The following is a 22,615-nucleotide window of genomic DNA, read 5'->3' as shown; positions in this document are numbered from 1 at the left end:
CGCACCTCGAGCACTCAAGCAGCTGCCGTGTGCCTGCCTAGTTTCATTCTGAATAGCGAAATACGAAATGCAGAAATCTTTTAGTCTTTTGAGCATGTCCAAACCAGTCCCTCTGCTGGACACTTTTAATATTACAGTTGATTAATTGTATATGACAGTACACTGACATCGCAGCAGACCCTGCGATGTGACCATTGCACACACGTACATCGCTATGATGATGCAGCCCTAACTTCTAGGAAACTGTTATTCGTGATAGAGTGTCCGTAAAAGGCCATAAGAAACAACCACGCATCGTTAGTTACAGAATGTGTGCATAAAAGGATACATGCTGCTGTCTTTCTTTCGCATCTCCAGCCACCTCTTGTTGCTGTCAATCAGTTTCTGCAGTCTACGGCCATCCACTTTCACTGACTTTTGAACGTGCAGGCTATGGCGACACACAAAGTGTCGTGTGTACATTTGACATTACTGAAAGAAGCGATTCTAGAAAATTCTGCGATTAAAGGCACAGAGTACTATACCTAGCAGGAGTATAGGATGCATGTGATGTGTATGTCCTCAGGGTAATGGAGTTGAGTGCTGCTGCTTCTGGGGAACAACAAAAACAACAACAACAATAGTCAACAGTTTAGGCTGAACAAAAACAATCACTACCCGTATCAAACAAGTGATACAGAATGGCTCTATTGTGTTTACCAGGAAAGATCTCTCTCCATCTGCGGAGAGTGACATCCTCAGAAGATCTCAGTCCACTCGTGATGGAGCTGTCCGGATAGGTAGTCGTTCCAGAGCCGCCTTGGGTTGATGACTTCCAAAGTGGGTTAGGTTGGCCTAAAGAGGTTGGGCCTGTAGTGGGTGAAGCGCTTGCGGCAGGTGTGGAATGAGACAGTGTTGCGGGGAAGCCTGGGAGAGATGTGTTGCTCTGCTTCTGGGCTAATGAGCCCAGAGCACCTAAAACAGTGTTGAGCTGGCCTGAGATCTGCTGTTGGGACTCTGCTAACTCCTGGACTTTGGCCAAAAATGTCATGCTGCCTCCTGATGAGTGAAAGGATACAGAGATGAGAAGAGGACGAACACATTTAGTCAAGATACTTTTTATTTAAATGTTTATGGGCAGAAGACCATTGTGTGTCACCTGTCACATCGGGTGCGTCAACAGTGCTGCTGAGGTCTGAATCTGTTACATTAAAGGTGACCTTCCTCTCTCCAGCCAAAAGCGACGCACCTTGAAGGAATGACTGTAACGGGAATAAAGAAAGAAAAAGTATTCAGTGAGAGCAACATGCTGTGGTTATAAATCTTTTTACACAAAGTACCACCCTTAAAAAAAACTCTCCAAGTACCACCACCATAAATGACATTTAAATAGACCAGCGTAGTACACCGAAGTAGCTATCAAAAATGAGACAGAAGTTTCATTCCTAAAAAGTATATTGTATATTTAATATTATTATGCAGTTTGACACAGCGCTTACAAATAGGAAACTAAAAACTGTACTGAAATAATGATGCAATTAAAATGTATTGCACAAAAGCTAAATTAAAAGCGTACCTAAATAAAAGCTTATAAATCCATCCATCCATCCTCAATACTGCTTATCCTGGTTAGGGTCACTGGAGCCCATCCCAGCTGACTTCGGGCCAAAGACGGACTACACCCTGAACTAGTCGCGGGGCACATATAGACACAGACAACCATTCGCAACATCACTGAGTGGGAACTGAACCCACGCTGCCCGCACCAAAGTCAGGCGAGTGCACCACTATACCATCAGTGACCATCTAAAAAAATCAACAGTTCTAATAGATTCAATGCAAATGTATCAGTCTGGACTTTCCTGAGGGAGTGATTCTTTCATGTACCACTAGAGGGATCCCTGGTATAACAAGTGGTACTCGTACCATACTGAGGAAAAGCCGTGGCCCAATGGTTAAGATCGCCTGCTACCGTGGGGGACCTAGATTCAAGACTACTTCTTCTAAAAAAAATCCCTAAATTCCTTGCAATTATATGTTGAGGAACATTGTCCTTAAACTGTTCAACTATTTTCTCACGCACCTGTTCACAAAGAGGTGAACCTCGCCCCATCTTTGCTTGTGAATGACTGAGCAATTCAGGGAAGCTCCTTTTATACCCACCTGTTCCCAATTAGCCTGTTCACCTGTGGGATGTTCCAAACAGGTGTTTGATGAGCACTCGTCAACTTTTGTCAGTCTTTTTTGGAACGTGTTGCAGCCATAAAATTCTAAGTTAATGATTATTGTTAAAAACAATAAAGTTTATCAGTTTTAACATTAAATATATATTGTCTTTGTAGTGTATTGAATTAAATATAGGTGATTTGCAAATCATTGCAATCTGTTTTTATTTATGTTTAACACAACATCCCAACTTCATTGGAATTGTATAATATCAGGAAAAAAAAGTCATTGGCTGATGCTGAGAACTAGTGCTTTTTTTGGTTTGTTTGTTTTTAAACCAATTGGATGGATTATTATCCTTTATTGACAATTTGCTCCAGGAAATTTCCAAAATATTGCTGCCCATGTACCGACTAGAGGTAGTATAAGACATCACAATTCTTCAGTAATAGATTCACTATACTAGCTCTGACCTGAATTTAAAATCCTTGTCCTCTCCTAAACACCATCTAGTAGTCAGGTACCATTTTTCACACACATACACAACTGTTGCCTCCACTAATTAAAATGTTTTTATTGTCTTTACGGGCACTACCCCCCAGATGTGCTAACCAGTCGGCCACTGTGCCGCCGTGTTTATGGGAATTTATGACTATTTTTTCAGAAGCACATTTGTGAAGTTACACATTGATTTTGGACGAGAATGCCTGGCTCTCAGTCTCTCCCCTAATTCATCCAAAAGTGTTCTACAGGGTTAAGGTCAGGATTGTGCAGGCCAGTCAAGTTTATCCACATCAGACTCTCTCATCCATGTCTATATGGACCTTGATTTGGGCAGTGATGCACAGTCATTGTGGAACAGGAAGGGGCCATCTCCAAACTGTTCCCACAAAGTTGGAAATTTCCAAAATATTAGCCCCTGAGCTCCAGTGAAATGAACTGAGTGCTTCAAGATACCAAGAGATTTTGCACAGTCAAACAGTTTAACGATTACCCCTTCCTGTTCCAACATGTCTGTGCACCAGTGCACAAAGCAAGGTCTATGAAGACATGGATGAGAGAATTTGGTATGGATGAACTTGACTTGCCTGGAGAGAGTCCTGCCCTCAACCCGATAGAACACCTTTGGGTTGATTTCGAGTGGACAGTGAGCCAGGCCTTCTCGTCCAAAAATCAGTGAGTGACCTCACAAATATGCTCCTGGAAGAATGGGAAACAATTCCCATAAACCCTGTTGAAAGCCTTCCCACAAGAGTTGAAGCTGTTACAGCTGCAAAGGGTAGATCAACATCATATTAAACCCTATTGATGAGGAATGGGATATCGCTTAAATCGATATGTGAGTCAAGGCAGGTGAGTGAATACATTTGACAATATAGTGTCATTTTGGTAATTCTAACTGACCTAAAACATGAAAAGTTTCGTCTGATTTCATGTCACGCAGTGAGAAAAAAAAGTGTGTCTTTTAATATAGTGGATATAAACGTCTAGTTCAACTGTATATGATATGATACTCCGGGCTAACCTCCTCAGCTATAGAACTGTCGAGCTGCTTAAGTTGTTCTTTTCTACAGTTGAGAGGATTTCCAATCTTAACCATCTCCTGCAGTTCAGACACATTTCTTGCCTCCTGACAAGAGAAAGGAAATACAATAAGACAGGGTGTTTCTTTAAACATGCAATGAGAATATGGATTCCACCACTTCCTACCGTCTGCGGAGTTACCCTTCCATCCATCTTGGATTGCTGTGTGGAATTGCTCTGGGCCACATGCAAAGTCTGTCTCTGCATTAGTCGGTTGCTCTCCTTCTCTAGGAAGATTTTGGTCTTTTGGATGGATGAATTCAATCCACCAAATCTGAACAGACAGGTGTGAAAACCTGTATTAATGTTGTGAACTTTACAATGTCTTGATTGAATAGTCTTGATTTTCCCCACAGCAAATTTTGTATTTTTTTAAATAAAAAAAAAATATATATATTTTTTTTTAAATAGAACTGAATGTCAGAAATACTAAGCAAATTCTGATATGAATTGGCTATTAGTTCAAATGACTAATTAGTTTCGTGTTGCATGCAAAGCCATATTTGATGCAAGGATGTTTGCATGTTCTCCCTGTGCCTGTGTGGGTTTTCTCCGGGAACTCCGGTTTCGTCCCACATCCCAAAAACATGCATGGTAGGTTAATTGACAACTCTAAAATGCCCGTAGGTGTGAATGTGAGTGCGAATGGTTGTTTGTTTGTATGTGTCCTGCGATTGGCTGGCAACCAATTCAGGGTGTACCCCGCCTCCTGCCCGATGATAGCTGGGATAGTTTCTTTAGTTTTGCTGTAGAGTGAAAACATTAAAGTTTTACTTCAAAAGGAAGAATATGAGACAAGACATTTCAGAATTTATTTAATGGTACAATCTTGACATCTGATACATGGAATGTAAAAGATGGCATTTTCAACAATAACCACGTTTTCAGGTGAGAAACAGGATAAAATAAAAGCTAATCATATTCAGTTGCAAATCCTGCTTGCAATAACTGCTTATTCTCTGTTGATTTTAAACCCCAAATTTGTTCAGTCTATAGCAAAAATAAAGAATTTACCTCATTGTGCCATTACTTCTAGAGGTGAGTGTAAATGCTCAATGCTGGCATAAAATGTTAGACTTTCACCAATGAGAGTGATCAGAAAGTCAATATATTAAAAAAAGGCATCTACTGTACTTACTCAATGTTGTCGCCGTTACTGTCAGGTACAGTGCAGCGAAGCGGGTCCTCCAGGTCATTTACATGTAGTGATGAGTCTCTGTGGCCACTGGGGGGCGACATCACCTTGTTTTTGTCCATGTTTTGTCTGATGGTACAGCCCCCACATATTTCCAACTCACTAGCAGGATACAATAAGTCAAATGCAGAGGAAATGATTATGTTTTTAAATTCCAGCTCCCAATTTGAAAATAACTTCATTCTCAATTTCATGACTACTTCTCTGGACATTTCAGTGTACCTGACTCTGCGACTGAGCCGGTTGCATCTTTCCTCCAAAAGGGCCACCTTGCTCTCCAGTCGCTCTTTTTGCTCCTTCGCCTTCCTGCCTTCCTCTCTGACTTTGTCTCGCTCCTCCGTCAACCTCTCCTCCTCCTGCCGGGCCTCATTCCTCTCCTCCCGCACCACGCGGAGGAGTTCTCGAGTGTGAGATTGCTCCTCCCTCATTCGCTCCAGCTCCAGCTTCAGCTGTTCTCTCTCCAGGGTCACTTTGTGTAAGGCCTGGACACACATCCAATACAATATTTATCAATATATAATTTGCTTTCTTTGTCTACATAAAAAAAACTCCCAACCCCTGTCCGTTTGTCTACATCTTCCTCTTCTTCCCCAAGTATCTTCCTCTTCCTCTTCAGATCCGCTGTCTAAGAAGAGACAATATTAGTCCACACCCAGTTGCTTTGGATGTATTCTGATGAGTTCGTGAGCAAATAGTACCTTGCTGTACAGCATTTCTTCCTCTCTCTTCAGCTCTTTTGCTCTCAGCTCCAACTGACTGATTAGATCCTTAAGTTCTGATTCCTGCAGGAAGAGTAAAACGATCTGAAGTAACTGCGCGCCGTTTGTAACCTTGAAACATGTATTTACTAGGGGTGGGACTTCATCAGATTTATTGTGATTAATTACAAACAAATGAATTAGTTTTTAAAAAAGTGCACTTTAAAGTGCATTTTGTGTTCCAAACAATGCAGAACCTTTGTCAGTGCACGATTTCCTGGTACACCGATTAGACTGATGCACATGTCAGAGCTCAGGTACCAAAATGGAGGAATTAGATGAAACCGCAATCCTTGGACTGATGGGAGGCAAATTTAACAAAAAAAACAAACAAACAAAAGAACAAACTACCTGATGGAAGCCTTGATAAGCGTGGTTTTGTTGTTGTGCGTAGTTGTGCAAAAAGGAGTTTTCATACGACCGAAGCACTTAAACCCACGCAAAAACCATTTAAAGGCAATACTGTTCAACAAAAGCAGTGCTAAAATGGCACTTTAACGTCAAGTCCGTTTAATTTTGGCCAGGGATATTTTCTATTAGTTTTTCTCCTGTTTTGTATTGAAATGCAATTAGATGCATTTTTCCAGAGTTGACAATATTCCTTTCTGTGTCAATTATTTGATTAAGTCATCCACTAAAATCCATTTTAATTCAACCATGTTGCTTTTAAGACGACTATTGTTGTAGAATTAAAAATGTGATTAATTGAGATTAATTAATCTCAAAACATCTAATTACAAAGCATCTCATCAATTAGATTTTTCAAGTAGTTTCGTTACTGTGAACTCAAAGCAAGATAAGATGAGGAAAACTATGCACCGACCGGTCACTCACTGTGTAAAACTGTATTGTACACCTGAATTCTCCTGAGCAATTGGGTTGATTTCAGGCAGTACTTGGGACTGACATAACATTTCAAGGTTACGAACAGCACACAGTGTAATTTCTCATGTATAATAAGCATCCCCAAAGTTGACCTCAAAATTCTGGAAAACCCTTCTACCCATGTATAATGCATTTTTACAATGCATGATTTTGCTTCGACCCATATGATCAAAACTAAGTATTTTTTTCAAATAATTATTCTGAAGTTAAGCACTTTATTTGAATATGTAATACTTGTTTTTATTTACTTGCTCTTATTTTGAAATTCACTACTTCTATTTAGTAAATGAGAAAACACACAGTTGTGCTCGTATGTTTGCTTACCCAGGCAGAATTTGTAAGATGGGTACAATTCTTTAAAGAAAACATGAAGGGCTAGGTGAAACGCATTTAATTTTATTTTAATGGGATTCAAATTAAACGGTCAAGCATTTCAGAAAAGCATTATCATTAAACAAAACATAACAATAAAGAAATGAATGATGGTTGTTGTTCAGTCATATTTTAAAAAAACAACAACATTTCACAAATTCTGCCAGGATGTGTAAAATTATTAGCACAACTGTACATACAGTATAAGCAGTCATATATACCCCTGCCATATTAGAATGAAAGTTTAGGCTCCACCTTTTTTATAACCTCTCGGTGGCGGCATATTAGAATGAAAGTATACTCCTTTCTCATAACCTCGAGGTGGCGGTGACATTGGAATGAAAGTGTACAGCTTTTTCGTAACCTCTAGATGGCGGCATACATTTATAAAATGTAAAAGCGGTTTCATTTTCCCCTATACCTATGTATAATGCGCTATTGACTTTTGATAATTTGGGGGGCGGGAATGCGCATTATACACGAGTAATTATGGTATTTGCCTAGTGGCATAAGATTACATAATCATGTGGCACAAGAAGGCACTCTCAGTTACTACTGTACTTACTGTTATTCATTTGATTGTTTTATATTCACAGCCTAGAAGTGCTTTACATAAATATATTTTCTATAATGATGAGTTACAGGGGAACTAAACCACCAACATGTTAAAGCAGGAACACATTGTATGTGCAAGCACTCACGAAAACACGGTACTCTGATTAATATTCAGCTGTGGAATATGAATAAAACAGAATATTTTATCAAAATAAGGGCAGGGCCACGTTGCGAAATCATTTTCAGCTGCAGACCGAAAGTGATGTCCAAGCAGAAGTAAGGCCTTGCCTGCTAATACGTATTTTATATATGTAATACATGTTATGTAGCTTTTCTACATGTAATGAAATTGAATACATAGCTTGTAGTTGCTGAACATTTACTAACTGTATAGTTTTATTAGTGAATAAAGTAGGCAGGAATTTGGTGAACATGCGTCACATACTCGCAAATTACCACTCTCGGGAGAGTGAAGTCCTTAAAATGGTGGCACCCATAAGCGAGTGGACGCGATGTTTTAAAAGTTTTAGATTAGATTTAGATTTAAGGAAACAGCAGCTGATAGAGAAGCTATGCACATTTAAAATATAACAGAAAGTTTTGACATCTTGGGTATAGTTCCGATTTAATTTCTGCATTAGCGTAGGTTAGTGAATTTGCATACAAATTCCCGTTAGGTTGCCGCAGTAGGAACGGAACCCAGTTGTCAACCAAGGAGCCCCTGTAACACCTTTTGCATCTGACATCAGCGTACCGATCTCGCGGTCTCTGATACCCTGACTCTTTTAACTGTCTTTCTTGTTCAACATTTTCTTTAAGCATATGACACAGGTTGCATTCGTATCAATGTATGAGTCAGACTGATCTTACCCTGTGTGAATGTGTCAGTTGTGCCTTCTCTATCTCACTGTCAAGTTGCTTGCGGAGTCTTTCCAGCTGTAGAGCATGTGAGGCCTGAAGATGGTCTCTGTCAAACTGCTGAGTTGTAAGGAAGCGGTCCCTCTGGATACTTTCCTGTCATAAACCAACACACAGACTCAAATTTGAAAGTTGAAAGCAACACAAAGTTACTGCGGCTCATTCATGGGTGTGTCAGAAAAGGTCCAGGACTGGTGTCACAAAGGATATACAGTATTTCAAAACCAAACTACAAACTTCAAAGTTTTCACCTTCAATGTGAGCCAGACAATCAATCAGACCGTTTGCTTTGTTAGGTGTGCAAAAAGAGGCAAGAGTTATGGCAGAACAACTCGTGGCTGCTTACAATGCCCTGAGCATCCAAGAGTTCCTGGCTGAGAAGAACATTGCTGTGCTGGAATAAACTCCCTTCTCACTCAACCAGGCTCAATTTTTTTTTATTTATTTGTTTCTTTTTTTTTATTATCTCAAGGGGACTCATTTTTAGGATGTGGAGGACATTAAGATGGCCATGATGACGGCGCTGCAGAGGGTCCCCCAACAATCCTCCCAGGAGTGCATGCAGGTGTGGCAGAGAAGGATGGGAAAGTGTGTTAGACTCCAGGGTATTACTTCGAAGGGAAAATCTTGTTGTTTGTAGTTTTTGATTTTAAATATCTTTTGTGACACTATTTGTGGAACCATTACGACACATCTCTTATGTATGGAAGCCCATTTTCTTTTTTTCTCTCTACTTTTTAAACCAGGGCAGGCGTTTGTTTTAAAAAAAATAAAATAAAAAAAAAAGGAGGAGCACGTTCCCGCCAGGGCTTTTTTTTTTTTTTCTTCTTCTTTTTTTTTAATATGGGAGAATCTATTTTCTATGCAGGCTCACCAAAGTTGGTTTCAAATTTGCTGAACAACATTTGGACAAGCCAGTTAAATACTGGGAGAATCTAGTCTGGTCTGATGAGAGCGAAATTGAACTTTTTGGATGCCATAACGCACACCACGTTTGGAGGAGAAATGGCACTGCACATCACCCTAAAAACACCACACCAACAGTGAAGTCCGAAGGTGGGAACATGATTGTATGGTGCTGCTTTACAGAAAATGGTACTGGTAAACTTCACGTTATTGAAGGAAGGATAAATGGCAAATATACCGAGACATTCTGGACAAAAAACTGCTGCCATCCACGAGGATGATGGAAATTAAACGAGGGTGGACATTTCAGCTGGATAATGATCCAAAACATGGTGCCAAAAAACTGTCAATTGATTTCAGAGAAAAAAAATAAAGCTGCTCGAATGGCCCAGCCAATCACCTGACTTGAATCAAAAATCTTTGGAAAGAACTCAAACTCAAGGTCCATAAAAGAAGCCCACGGAAACTTCAAGATTTGAAGACTGCTTGTGTTGAAGAATGGGCCAAAATCACACCAGAGCAATGCAGGCAACTAGTTTCTCCATACAGGAGGCATCTTGAACCTGTCATTGCAAACAAAGGCTTTTGTACAAAGTATTAAATAAATACTAGTTTTCAATACTTTTTCCCTGTGTAATTTCACATTATTACGCATAACTTAATTTCTGATCTTATTTTTCTACTTTCTTTGTATGTATGGATGACTTGGGTTGTTCCCAACATCTGGTGAAATTTTCATGTCAATAGCATCTTTGGAAATATATTTAGTGAGAAAATGGTGACGTGTTAAATACTTATTTCACCCGCTGTATATCCTTCTAACCTCCTCCAGTTGTTTCTCTCTGATGATGTTCAGCTCTCGCCTGTGTTCCTCCCTCAGCTGTTCTAGCTTCTTCTCATGGTCACGCTGCACTTCCTCCCTTACTTCCAGGAGCAAATCAGACAGCTACACAGGAAAAGCGTGAGTCAGTGTAAAGCTTTATTACAGTGGAATTTCCTACCTGTAGAGTTTCATCGACTGGTGGGAAAAAATATGTAAAACTGCGTGGACTAACCTCTCTGTGGTACTCTGTTAGTTGCTGTTCAGGTCCTGGACCAATCAGCTCCCTCCTCCTCTCTGTGCCAGGGAACCTTTTTAACTTTACCAGACAGACAAAAACATACAGTATATAAATTATCATAATGATGACTTTGAGTTGTTGTCATTGTTGTTTCTTTCATAACAACAACAAAAAAACAACAACGACCACCTCCTGTTTAAAAGGGTTTAGCTTCTCTTCCTGGAGTTTCTCTTTCTCTGCTTGCAGCTTTTCTTCTGACTCAGCCTTCAGACGCTCAATGTCCAGCCTCTTTTGACCCTCCAACCGGTCACGCTCGGCTGCCTTTTCTTCTTCAAGTGTAATACGTAATTCTTTTAACATGGCTTCACTCTCCTCCCTAAACATGAAAAAATAGTGATACATTAATAGTGTAATTTTCGTTCATGTGAGTATTCAGTCTGGTTAGTAAATATGGCACTATGTACTCACATCAAAGCTGAGTTGAGTGCGTTAGATACTGAAACATTTGTTTTTATTTGCTTCTACTGTATGTTGGTTGTCAAATACAGTACGTTAAAGTGACTCGCCTGGTCCACGTCGCAGTGAAGCTTGGGCACCACTGAACTTTCCGCTATTTATTTATTTTTAATTGAATTTGTTTCATATAGAAAAAAAAAAAAAACACGCTCTCCTTTAAAGTGTACTATGGCAGAGTGGTGTGCACGTCAGCTGTGTGCATGTTGCACGACAACACATTTGGAATGTAAGGTATTTTCATATTTAAAGTTTTTCCAATTGGATTTAAATTATTTTCACAGGTCGCTGGAAAACTCCATGCTCCATGATTTAGAGCCAGCCTCAGACTTCAATGAGTCATCCCTCTTCGGTGGTTGTGCACAAATTCGCAGGTTACGCAAGGTGGGTGTGTCATAAGGGACAGAACAATGCACATAGTTGGAAGGTGCGTTACAAGCAAACGGGAGAATATGGCCCTTACTGCACTGTGGCTGGTCCTTTTGCTTAAGTCCCACCTTCCTGCAAGGTCTGACTGCGACAGATGAATTTGTGTTTTCCAATTATAAAATCACTGCATGCAGTAGCTGCTCCCATACACCTTTGTGACTCTGACCTGAGCTCATGAAGCTGCTTCTCTCTCTCCTTCAGAGCAGACTCTTTCAGTGCCTCCAACATCCTGTGAGACTCTTTGTTTAACTTGACTTCCTCTTCTTGCCTCTTGGACAAAAGATGCTGTTTCAGAGCCCTGATGAAATAGACAAAGTAGTACCCATAACAGATTTTAAAGTTGATTGTTTTAACAGAACGCCCGAGCACGCCCGCGACCCTGGTGATGATAAGCGCTAAATGGATGGATGGATGTTTTAACAGCAAATGTAATTTGGGATCAATATGTACATCGCATGTATAGGGTCATATTAAAGTTTGAGTGGCCTGAAACATCTTGGATTGGATAGCACTCAAAATTAACTAAGTTCTTGATAAAACAATTATAAAAGATTGAACAAATATTTTCAAACTGTTAGAGGTGATCTGTAGCATGTACCAATGCCTAATGGACCGCTAGATTGTTTCAATATCATTGATGATTAACATATTTTTGACACTGTGGAAAATAAGACCTGTCCAAAAGAACACTCACAAATTGCACCATCCCACGTACAGTTAAAAGAATCTCAGTGGGGAAGTAAAACAGAATATATGTGCATGAATGAGAGAGGTGGAGGGGGATACAGGGAGAAGAGATAGTGAGGGTGGAAGACTTTAAATACTTGGAGTCCATAGTCTAGAGCAGTGATTCTCACCCAGCGTGCCGGGGTACGTTAGTGTGCCGTGAGCCCTCTTCAGGTGTGCCGTGGGAAATTATCAAATTTGACTTAATTGCTCAAAAAATTATTTATTTCCAAGAAATAATGTATCTTTTTTCATCTATTTATGCCAGTGAGGAATAATGACACACAGAACAAATAAATGCTCTTCTATTAGATGGCAGGAAGTAAATACATTAATTAATGTATCCACCTTTTGTGACATTTTTGTTTGTTGGTGTGCCGTGAGATTTTTCAATTGTAAAATATGTGCCGTGGCTCCATAAAGGTTGCAAATTACTGGTCTAGAGCAATGGCGAGTGTGGTAAGGAAGCGAAGAAACACGTCCAAGCGGGTTGGAACGGGTGGGGGAAGGTGTCAGGTGTTTTATGTGACAGACGAGTCTCTGCTACGATGAAGGGCAATGTTTAAAAGACAGTGGTGAGGCCAGCCATGATGTACGGATTAGAGACAGTGGCACTGAAGAGACAACAGGAACAGAGCTGGAGGTGGTAGAAATGAAGATGTAAAGGTTCCATCTCGGAGTGACCAGGCTGGGTAAGATTAGATTAGCTCTCTCACACAAAAGATTTGTGTTTAACAAAGAGAGGATGTTAAAAAACAAAGAGTCATGAAAATGTACAATGCTCATTAGAAACCCTCTGCCAATAGTCATAATTATACCTACCTCAGTTTTTCTTCACTCTCTTCTCGAAGCTTCTCCTCCTCCTGTTCTTTGCTTCTCAACTCCTCCTGGAGGAGACACTTTCTCCTCTCCTTGTCTTGCATTAATTGGTCCTTCTCTGCCTCCTCCTCTCTCTTTAGCTCTTCAATGAGGAAAGATATTCGCTCCTCCTTCTCTCTTTTCAAACATTCCTTTTCATCTTCTTCCTCTCTGCTAATTGTCTCCTGGAGATGAAATAACCTGCTGTTCTTCTCCCCCATTATTTGCTCTTTGCTCTCCTCCACTCCCCAAATGGCATTCCCACTCTGTCTGTCTTCCTCCCTGCTCCTTGCTTTTTGACTTTTTTCTTTTTCAGTCTTCCTCAACTCACTTTCTTCCTCCTTTTCATTTTTCCAGATTCCAAAGTTTGATTCTTTCTCCAATGGAGTCACATAATTCTGTATGGTAGTTTCTGCGTCATTGATTTGAGAGCTGGAAGTTCGGGACAGCCGACCTCTAGATGTTTCAGGCCTGTGTAGATTCAGAGCTGAGCTGCGACCAGTTGCTGTTTGTTGGTTTTGAACACTTGAATGGTGGACCACAAGTCTGTCTACTTCAGGAGATGATTTGTCTTTATCTGCAGGCTGCAAATGCCTTTGGAGAAAGTGCATTTTTAGTGTTAATTCGTTAAAACAACACATCTCCTGATTCACAGAAAATCTGATTGTTATTAATGTATCAGTTTAAAACAATATAATTATTTACTATATTACTGTACTTGTAAATTATACGTTCATTCTGTCAAGTAATGTAGCAGCGGTGAATACTAATTCGGTTCCGGTCCCTGTTATGGCTGTCTACATCGTATGAGACAGTATTTTTCTCTATAAACATGTATTAATTTGCCTGCTGTTTAGCTCTTCAAAGTTGGCTAATATCCGCTATAACGCGGTTCCAGCCAGACCAATGTGACAAGTGTACTGTACCACACAATCACTTATTTTGGGGTTTTGCGACGTCATGTGATTGTTTAGCAATTAGCATAGTGTACCCATTTTGTTTTATCTTCCGTCCTTCGTTATTACGATACTTGTCTAAAAGTGTAGTTCATTTGCTGTCATGGAGGCAATGATTAGGCATATCCTGCGCTGACAACGGACGCCAAGCGAACGTTCACCACTGTGACTTGGCTTCGTATTTAGCCGCGTTAGCTGTAGCTCGTAGGTAGCTGGAGCGCATAATAGCGTGCAACAAGTATTCCACTCCCGAACAGCGGAAAGCAGCGAGGGTGGGCGACAATAGGGACTCTCTGATTGGGCTAGCAGCTGCTAGCATGATGACGGAAAAGCCACGCGGTTCATAATTCAGTGTGACATGCAAATTTGAATTATTACAGTAAAAAAGTTGTTCATCTTTGTTATGTGTGTTTATGTTACTAGTAGTTTGTTGCATGTATGTGTTATTTAAAGGTTATGCTTATTTCACATTTGTGGTTGCTTTTTGGCACTATGACATGATCAATCCTTGAGTGTAAGGTATGTGTAATAAAGAGACCTCCCAGGCAATTCAACTGAATAGTCAGCAAAGCCCAATAGGGCATTGATTGCTAATCGTACAGGAGTCTTTACTTTGATGTGTAGAAACATTTTGGCGGCCAAAATTTCAGTACATCACTAGTCGAAACACAACGAAGTAGCTGGAGTCTGTATTCAGTACAACCTTTAACAGTATTCCATAAACAGCATGGAAACAACTAACCTCTTGGCAACCTCGCCCTTTATATACTTATCCATCTCATCTTCCACATCTCCGGCATCATTGTCCTCAAATGGACTCACAGGGCCAGACAGATCATTAAGGTCCAAAACCTTTTCTGACATCTTTATGAGACAAAACAGAAGTAAATAGCTTGTAAATAGAAGTAAACACGTTGGTCCAGTACAACTGGTATTACTGCTGATATAGTAACAAGTCCACTGTTCAAAACTGTAAGCAAGCAACCAACAAAAAGATTATGGATTGCAGGCCGCAAACTATTTTCCTGCCCATATTCTTTTTGATTTTTCTGGATAGACACAAAATCCGGTTTTCTCCAGTGTTACATTTGACATTTAAGAGCAGGTTCACACTGAGCACACATGACTAATACAAATTAGTCATGAGTTAAGATTAATGCTGCCTGCAATATACTGTGGCATAATGATCTAACGGTTAGGCCACAATTTGTAGATATTTATTGTTCTAGCAATGCTATAATGACCAACTAGAACAGGGGTGTCCAAACTACGCAGCACAGACTAAAAGAAACATTTGACTTTGCCCGTGTCGTTTGCATGGCAGGAGAAAAGAAGTTGTTCATTCTCATCTCTCATTTCCTTGTTTTCAACCAATCACACATCACTTGGTAAGATGTGATGCCAAGGTCAGCTTAGTACGGAATGCTCATGTTTTGGTTCTAAATGTGGAGATGTGATTCTGCTGCTGCTCAGTGCAAGAGTAAGGTACAGGTTTTTCTGTGTGCGGCCTTTGAAAGAAAAAGTTTGGACACCTCTGAAATAGAATGTCCCTCAATATAGCACAGACCTTTGCCGAGGGTGAGCTGTTGACAAAAGTGGGGGAGAAAGTGAGATTTTGTTCAGGGAAGGGTTAAAAAAAAAAAAAAAAAAAAATATACATAATAAAAATTCAAGTGAGTGGAGGACAGATGGGACTTAAGTCACACTGAGACAGTAGAAATTACAATAACTTCATATTTATGGAGGATGAACCCTCCTTAATGTCATCGCCCATCGCTGGCATCAGAGTGTTGCAATTACGCACACATGCAATCATCTACTGTGTATGTGGACACATAGATTTGCTGCTTTTATCATCAGATACACACATTCACAAAAGCAGTGTCTCGAGAAGCCGTACAGGCAGTACGGCTCCCATGCATAAAAGCTGCAAATGCTATGTTTTATTGTGCAAATCAACAAGTGTGGCCAAAACAAAGTGAGCATGCATGCAGAAAACGAGGCCAACTTAAATGACAAAGGATTTGGAGTCCTGTGTCTGATCCAATATATGACATTTAAATTTAAAAAAAAAAAAAAAAAAACCTAAAACATGAACAGCCAAATTGTTTGTCTGTGATCCTAAAGACTGGAGTTGGATTTTGGGAACCAGCACCGCATGCTTACTGTGGAAGGGTAAGCTTGCAACATGTGAGCAAAAAGCACACAAAGATTTAATAGCAAACCCTACCTCTGCAGGAAGGAAGGCTTTATTATTCACACTGTCCATCTTGCCAGGTTTCCTCTTTTGGTGGCACACTTTAAGGGCACCCAGTGTTGCCTTCTTGCCTTGGAAGGCAGATTGAGCTGTTTCCATCTCAAAACACTCCATGGTCTCCTCCTCATTCAGAGATGCTGATTCAGCCTTTTGGCCATCTGATTCATCTTTAAACTCTTTTCTCTCCCACTGTGTTTCTCTATCACTGGCTACACAACTCTCCAAAACTTCATCTTCATCATCTGTCAACTTCCTCTGGCTCAGGGAGCATCGCTCCAAATCTGCATGACTTTCACCATTTTCTTCCTCTCCTCCATCTTGTCCACCATAATCATCTGCAATTATCTTATGCACAACTCCCTCATGGTCACTTTCCTTCATGTCTGTGTCATTATTTTGAGAATGCTCAATGAGATTATTGCATTCCTCTTTCTCTTGCAAATCTTTTTTCTCCATCACTTCTGCACACTCCATCATCTCCCTGTCACAGATCTCATCATGCTGGACTCTTTTTTCAGGTCTGCCATCTTTGTCAACTACATTCTCCCAATTCTCCCTGTCTTGAAAAAAGTCTATTCCTCCACCATCTCCTTTGCCTTTCTTTTCACTCTCATCATCACTGGATTCCCTTTGCTCGTTTTCTAGAGTCCCGTGACCACCCCCCTGCTCTTGGTGGATATCACCCTCATCCCCTTTTTTGTGTCCACTTTTCTCATCTGCTTCCTCGTATTTATCTTGGGCTTGTTTTTTGTCCTCTCTCTCCTCAAAAGCCTCTCCTCCTTCGATCACAGCCTCACTGAGAAGGTTTCGAACTGCCAGAGGGGACACGCGGTGGCCCCCCAAAGAGTCCTTGGTGGAGGTAAACAGTCGATCCATTCCAAACAGATTCAAGGAAGAGAAAAGTAGGAAGGGGTGGTGAGGGAGGCAGGCAGACAAAGACAGGTCAGATCAATATAACACACATGCAAAGATACTGGCAGTGATAATTTTGAGAAATACAAGCAGGAATGACAGATGGTGTTTTGCAAGACATGAGAAAGCAAACAGTCAGTATGCATGGAAAATATAAAACAGACAAAATAAACATGCATATTACTAAATCAATTAAAATAATTTTCTCAGGGCAAACTAAAAGGTACATACCATAGAATTTGGTCTCTTGAGCGCACCATTATATAAGCCGCACCCATTAAAATATTCAATATCTTTTTTAATTTTAAGTTAAAGGGGTAGTTTGCACTTCCCCTTCAAAAAAAAATACAAAAATAATTTAAAAAAAAATAAATCAATCTTTGTCATTTGTTTGTTTGTTTGTCTGTCAGTGTAAACCTGACAGTAGTAAATTTGTAAATTGTTCTGTGGAGCGGAAAAAAAAAAATAAATAAAATAAATAAATAAGCCCTCTTTGGCCCCCCGTCTTGTACTTCTTATATAATTTTTAAGAAAGAACCGCGCCCATAACCTGTCACCTTGGGCTTCAGGACTTTTATTGAAACAAAGACGGAATTTACACCTCCATAAAATAAAAAGATGCCCATCCCTAGTTTGCCAACAACTGGGCATAAGACGAGCAAACAGAAGCAGAGCAAGGGACCTCAGGTAGCTGAGGATTTAAAAGTGATGCGGTAGTAACATTTCTACTCAAGTTAGTACATTGATCACCTCTTTTTGATATTTAATGGATTGTATATTCCAAAAAATAAAACGTCAGACCGATAACATGTGCGTTATATAGTAACACTCCATTACATTAAGTCATGTTAGTAACATAGCAGTTGTGGCTAACGTCAGCTTGTTTACAGTGCAAACTACGTATAGTGCACGTCTCAAGGTTTTGGTCTGAGAGAAGTGAGGACTTAGTGGTGTCACAATACCAAAATTGTGACTTCGATACGATACCTGCACAAAGTACCTCGATTCCGGTACTGAAACGGTACTACGGCAAAAATCGAAAACATCAGCAAAAGCAGTGGAATGAAAACTGACAAAACAACAAATACTTATTATTATTATGATTATTATTATTTATTTTATACTTTTTTTCTAATTTACTTTATAGAACATTTGCAAACAAACTGAACAATTCCAGTTCTTAATATAAGAATAATTCTCTTCTCAGTTTGATCCTCATCTCCAATTGCATCTTCTGACTCCTCCCTCTTTTGGCAAGGATAGAAGGATACAAAATAATTTCAGTCGCATTCAAGGTCCCTCCCGAAAAGCACGGCGATCTCGATTATTTGAAAATGGAAGAAGTTTGGAACCACCAGGACCCTTCCTAGATCTGAGTAACTGGGGAAGAAGGGCCTTGGTCAGAGTGGTGAACAAGAACCCTATGGTCACTAAGGTGGAGCTCCAGTGTTCCCTTGCGGAGATAGGAGAAACACCAGAGGGTCAACCATTGCTAACACACTCCACTAATCGGGCCTTTATGGTAGAGGGGCCAGACGGAAGCCACTTCTCACGAAAAGGCACATGGAAGCCCGCCTGGAGTTTGCCAAAAGTCAACTTAAGGATTCTCAGATCTGCAGATACAAAATTCTCTGGTCTGATGAAACCAAAATATAATTTTTTGGCCTGAATTGGAAGTGTCATATCTGGAGAAGAAGAGGCACTGCTCATCACCTGGCTAACACCATTCCTACTGTGAAGCATGGTGGTGGCAGCATCATGCTGTGGGGTTGTTTTTCTGCTGCAGGAACTGGGCGACTCCGTATATGAGGTAAGATGACAGCTGCCAAATACAGATAAATTCTTCAAGAGAACTTGCTCCAGATTGCTCTGCAACTCAGACTAGGGCGTCGATGCAGCTTCCAACACGACAATGACCCAAAGCACACAGCCAAGATAAAGTTAATGTCATTGAGTGGCCCAGCCACAGCCCGGACTTGAATCCAATCGAACATCTCTGGAAAGACCAAAAAATGGCTGTCCACCGACGCTGCCCATCCAACCGGACTGACCTTGAGAGGATCTGCAGAGAAGAAAGGGAGAAAATGCCCCAAAGCAGGTGTGCCAAGCTCGTAGAGACATCCCCGAGAAGAGTTGAGGCTGCGATTGCTGCCAAAGGTGCTTCAACAAAATATTAAGCCAAGGGTGTGAATACTTAAGTACCTATTGTGTTTAAATGTTTACATTTTCCATAAATTTGCACAACTGCCTGAAAATATGTTTTTACTTTGTCATTCTGGGATATTTGATGTAGATTTTTTTAAAAGAAAACTATAATCAAATCAGCTTGAGAATAAGTCTAACAGCAAAATGTGGAAAAATTGAAGGAGTGAGAATACTTTATATACAGTGGGTACAGAAAGTTTTCAGACCCCCTTAAATTTTTTACTCTTTGTTATATTGCAGCAATTTGTTAAAATCCATTCAGTTCATTTTTTTACTCATTAATGTACACACAGTACCCCATATTGACAGGAGGCAAAACAGATATTATTGAAATCTTTGCTGATTTATTTAAAAAATAAAAAATAAAAATATCACACAGCCATAACTATTCAGACCCATTGTTGTGACACTGTTCATTCCTAAAATGGTTATACACCTTCATTGGAGTCCAGCTGTGTTTGATAATACTGATTGGACTTGATTAGGAAAGCCACACACACCTGTCTATATCAGACCTTACAGCTCACAGTGCATGTCAGAGCAAATGAGAATCATGAGGTCAAAGGAACTGCCCGAAGAGCTCAGAGACAGAATTGTGGAAAGGCACAGATCTGGCCAAGGTTATAAAAAAAAAATAAATTCTGCTGCACTTTGGGTTCCTAAGAGCACAGTGGCTTCCATAATCCTTAAATGGAAGACGTTTGGGACGATCAGAACCCTTTCCGAGAGCTGGCCGTCCGGCCAAACTCAGCAATTGGGGGAGAAGAGCCTTGGTGAGAGAGGTAAAGAAGAACCCAAAAATCACTGTGACTGAGCTCCACAGATGCAGTCAGGAGATGGGAGAAAGTTCTAGTCAATCATCACTACAGACCTCCACCAGTCGGGGCTTTATGGCAGAGTGGCCCAATGGAAGCCTCTCCTCAGTGCAAGACACATGACAGCCTGCAGGGAGTTTGCACCTGGACTCCAAGATAGTGAGAAATAAGATTCTCTGGTCTGATGTGACCAAGATATAACTTTTTGGCCTTAATTCTAAGCGGTATGTGTGGAGAAAACCAGGCACTGCTCATCACCTGTCCAATACAGTCCCAAGAAGTGAAGCATGGTGGTGGCAGCATCATGCTGTGGGGGTGTTTTTCAACTGCAGGGACAGGACGATTGGTTGCAATCGAAGGAAAGATGAATGCGGCCAAGTACAGGGATATCCTGGACGAAAACATTCTCCAGAGTCATCAGAACCTCAGACTGGGCTGAAGGTTCACCTTCAAAAAAGACAATGACCCTAAGCACACAGCTACCACATGGACTCAGGAATACTTCAGGAAACCAATGTCAGTAAATACAGTTCGGCACTACATCCGTAAGTGCAACTTGAAACTCTACTAAGCAAAGCAAAAGCCATTTATCAACAAGCACCATTAATGCTGAAAGGTACATACAGGTTTTGGAGAAACATATGCTGCCATCCAAGCAACGTCTTTTTCATGGACGCCCCTGCTTATTTCAGCAAGACAATGCCAAACCACATTCTGCACGTGTTACAACAGCGTGGCTTCGTAGTAAAAGAGTGCGGTTACTAGACTGGCCTGCCTGCAGTCCAGACCCGTCTCCCATTGAAAATGTGTGGCGCATTATGAAACGTAAAAAGACAACGGAGACACCGGACTGTTGAACAGCTGAAGCTGTACATCAAGCAAGAATGGGAAAGAATTCAACCTACAAAGCTTCAACAATTAGTGTCCTCAGTTCCCAAACGTTTATTGAATGTTGTTTAAAAAAAAAAGGTGATGTAACACTGGTAAACATTACCCTATCCCAGCTTTTTTGGAACGCGTTACAGCCAAAAAATTCTAAGTTAATGATTATTTGCTAAAAACAATAAAGTTTATTAGTTTGAACATTAAATATCTTGTCTTTGTAGTGTATTCAATTAAATATAGGTCGAACATGATTTGCAAATCATTGTATTCTCTTTTTATTTAGGTTTAACCCAACGTCCCAACTTCATGGGAATTGGGGTTGTACACAAAAGGCGATTTCCCTAAAATATTGTTCACAAATCTGTCTAAATCTGTGTTAGTGAGCATTTCTCCTTTGTTGAGATAATCCATCCCACCTCACAGGTGTGGCATATCAAGATGCTGATTAGACACCATAGTTATTGCACAGGTATGCCTTAGGCTGGCCACAATAAAAGGCCACTCTGAAATGTGCAGTTTTGCTTTATTGTGGGGAGGTCAGAAAACCAGTCAGTATCTGGTGTGACCACCATTTGCCTCACGTAGTGCAACACATCTCCTTCGCATAGAGTCGATCAGGTTGTTGATTGTGGCCTGTGGAATGTTGGTCCACTCCTCTTCAATGGCTGTGCAAAGTTTCTGGATATTGGCAGGAACTGGAACACGCTGTCGTATACGCCGATCCAGAGCATCCCAAACATGCTCACTGGCTGACAATGTCCGGGGAGTATGCTGGCCATGCAAGAACTGGGATGTTTTCAGCTTCCGGGAATTGTGTACAGATCCTTGCAACATGGAGCCATGCATTACCATGCTGCAACATGAGGTGATGGTCGTGGATGAATGGCATAACAATGGGCCTCAGGATCTCGTCACGGTATCTCTGTGCATTCAAAACGGCATCAATAAAATGCACCTGTGTTCATTGCCCATAACATAAGCCTGCCCATACCATAACCCCACCACCACCATGGGCCACTCGGTCCACAACGTTGACATCAGCAAACCGCTCACCCAGACGACGTCACACACGCTGTCTGCCATCTGCCAGTGAACAGTGAAAACCGGGATTCATCCGTGAAGAGAACACCTCTCCAACGTGCCAGACGCCATCGAATGTGGTCATTTGCCCACTCAAGTCGGTTACGACAACGAACCGCAGTCAGGTCGAGACCCCGATGAGGACGACGAGCATGCAGATGAGCTTCCCTGAGATGTTTTCTGACAGTTTGTGCAGAAGTTCTTTGGTTATGCAAACCAATTGTTCCAGCAGCTGTCCGGGTGGCTGGTCTCAGGCAAACATGCTGGATGTGGAGGTCCTGGTCTGCGTTGTGAGGCCGGTTGGATGTACTGCCAAATTGTCTGAAACACCTTTGGAGACGGCTTATGGTAGATAAATGAACATTCAATTCACGGGCAACAGTGCTGGTGAACTTTCCTGCAGTCAGCATGCCAAATGCACGCTACCTCAGAAATTGCGAAATCTGTCGCATTGTGCTGTGTGATAAAACGACACATTTCAGAGTGGCCTTTTATTGTGGCCAGCCTATGGCACACCTGTGCAATAATCATGCTGTATAATCAGCATCTTGATATGCCACACCTGTGAGGTGGGATGGATTCTCTCAACAAAGGAGAAAT

At 40.9% G+C, this 22,615-nt stretch overlaps 1 protein-coding gene across 4 annotated transcripts in view; it reads right to left on the bottom strand.

The window, feature by feature from the left end:
• Positions 1 to 22,615, bottom strand: part of LOC133482074 (centrosomal protein of 164 kDa-like) — a 42,834-nt gene that overhangs the window by 3,332 nt on the left and 16,887 nt on the right. For 2 of the 4 annotated variants that reach the window (XM_061781676.1, XM_061781678.1), the window contains 18 exons: positions 16,092 to 16,967; positions 14,604 to 14,725; positions 12,870 to 13,499; positions 11,488 to 11,619; positions 10,569 to 10,755; positions 10,374 to 10,457; positions 10,142 to 10,264; positions 8,365 to 8,508; positions 5,623 to 5,706; positions 5,481 to 5,549; positions 5,147 to 5,406; positions 4,868 to 5,026; positions 3,856 to 4,003; positions 3,671 to 3,775; positions 1,139 to 1,241; positions 700 to 1,038; positions 525 to 591; positions 329 to 430 (listed from right to left, as the gene is read on the bottom strand). In XM_061781676.1, the coding sequence (XP_061637660.1) occupies positions 329 to 430; positions 525 to 591; positions 700 to 1,038; positions 1,139 to 1,241; positions 3,671 to 3,775; positions 3,856 to 4,003; positions 4,868 to 5,026; positions 5,147 to 5,406; positions 5,481 to 5,549; positions 5,623 to 5,706; positions 8,365 to 8,508; positions 10,142 to 10,264; positions 10,374 to 10,457; positions 10,569 to 10,755; positions 11,488 to 11,619; positions 12,870 to 13,499; positions 14,604 to 14,725; positions 16,092 to 16,967 (3,734 nt within the window). The remainder of the gene's footprint in view (positions 1 to 328; positions 431 to 524; positions 592 to 699; positions 1,039 to 1,138; positions 1,242 to 3,670; positions 3,776 to 3,855; positions 4,004 to 4,867; positions 5,027 to 5,146; positions 5,407 to 5,480; positions 5,550 to 5,622; positions 5,707 to 8,364; positions 8,509 to 10,141; positions 10,265 to 10,373; positions 10,458 to 10,568; positions 10,756 to 11,487; positions 11,620 to 12,869; positions 13,500 to 14,603; positions 14,726 to 16,091; positions 16,968 to 22,615) is intronic. The other 2 variants (XM_061781677.1, XM_061781679.1) reach the window with 2 other exon arrangements.

Source organism: Phyllopteryx taeniolatus, chromosome 8, assembly GCF_024500385.1.
Source record: "Phyllopteryx taeniolatus isolate TA_2022b chromosome 8, UOR_Ptae_1.2, whole genome shotgun sequence".
Taxonomy (NCBI): Eukaryota; Metazoa; Chordata; class Actinopteri; order Syngnathiformes; family Syngnathidae; genus Phyllopteryx; species Phyllopteryx taeniolatus.
The sequence above is the reverse complement of the archived record's forward strand: the minus strand, read 5'-3'. Positions and strand labels throughout refer to the sequence as shown.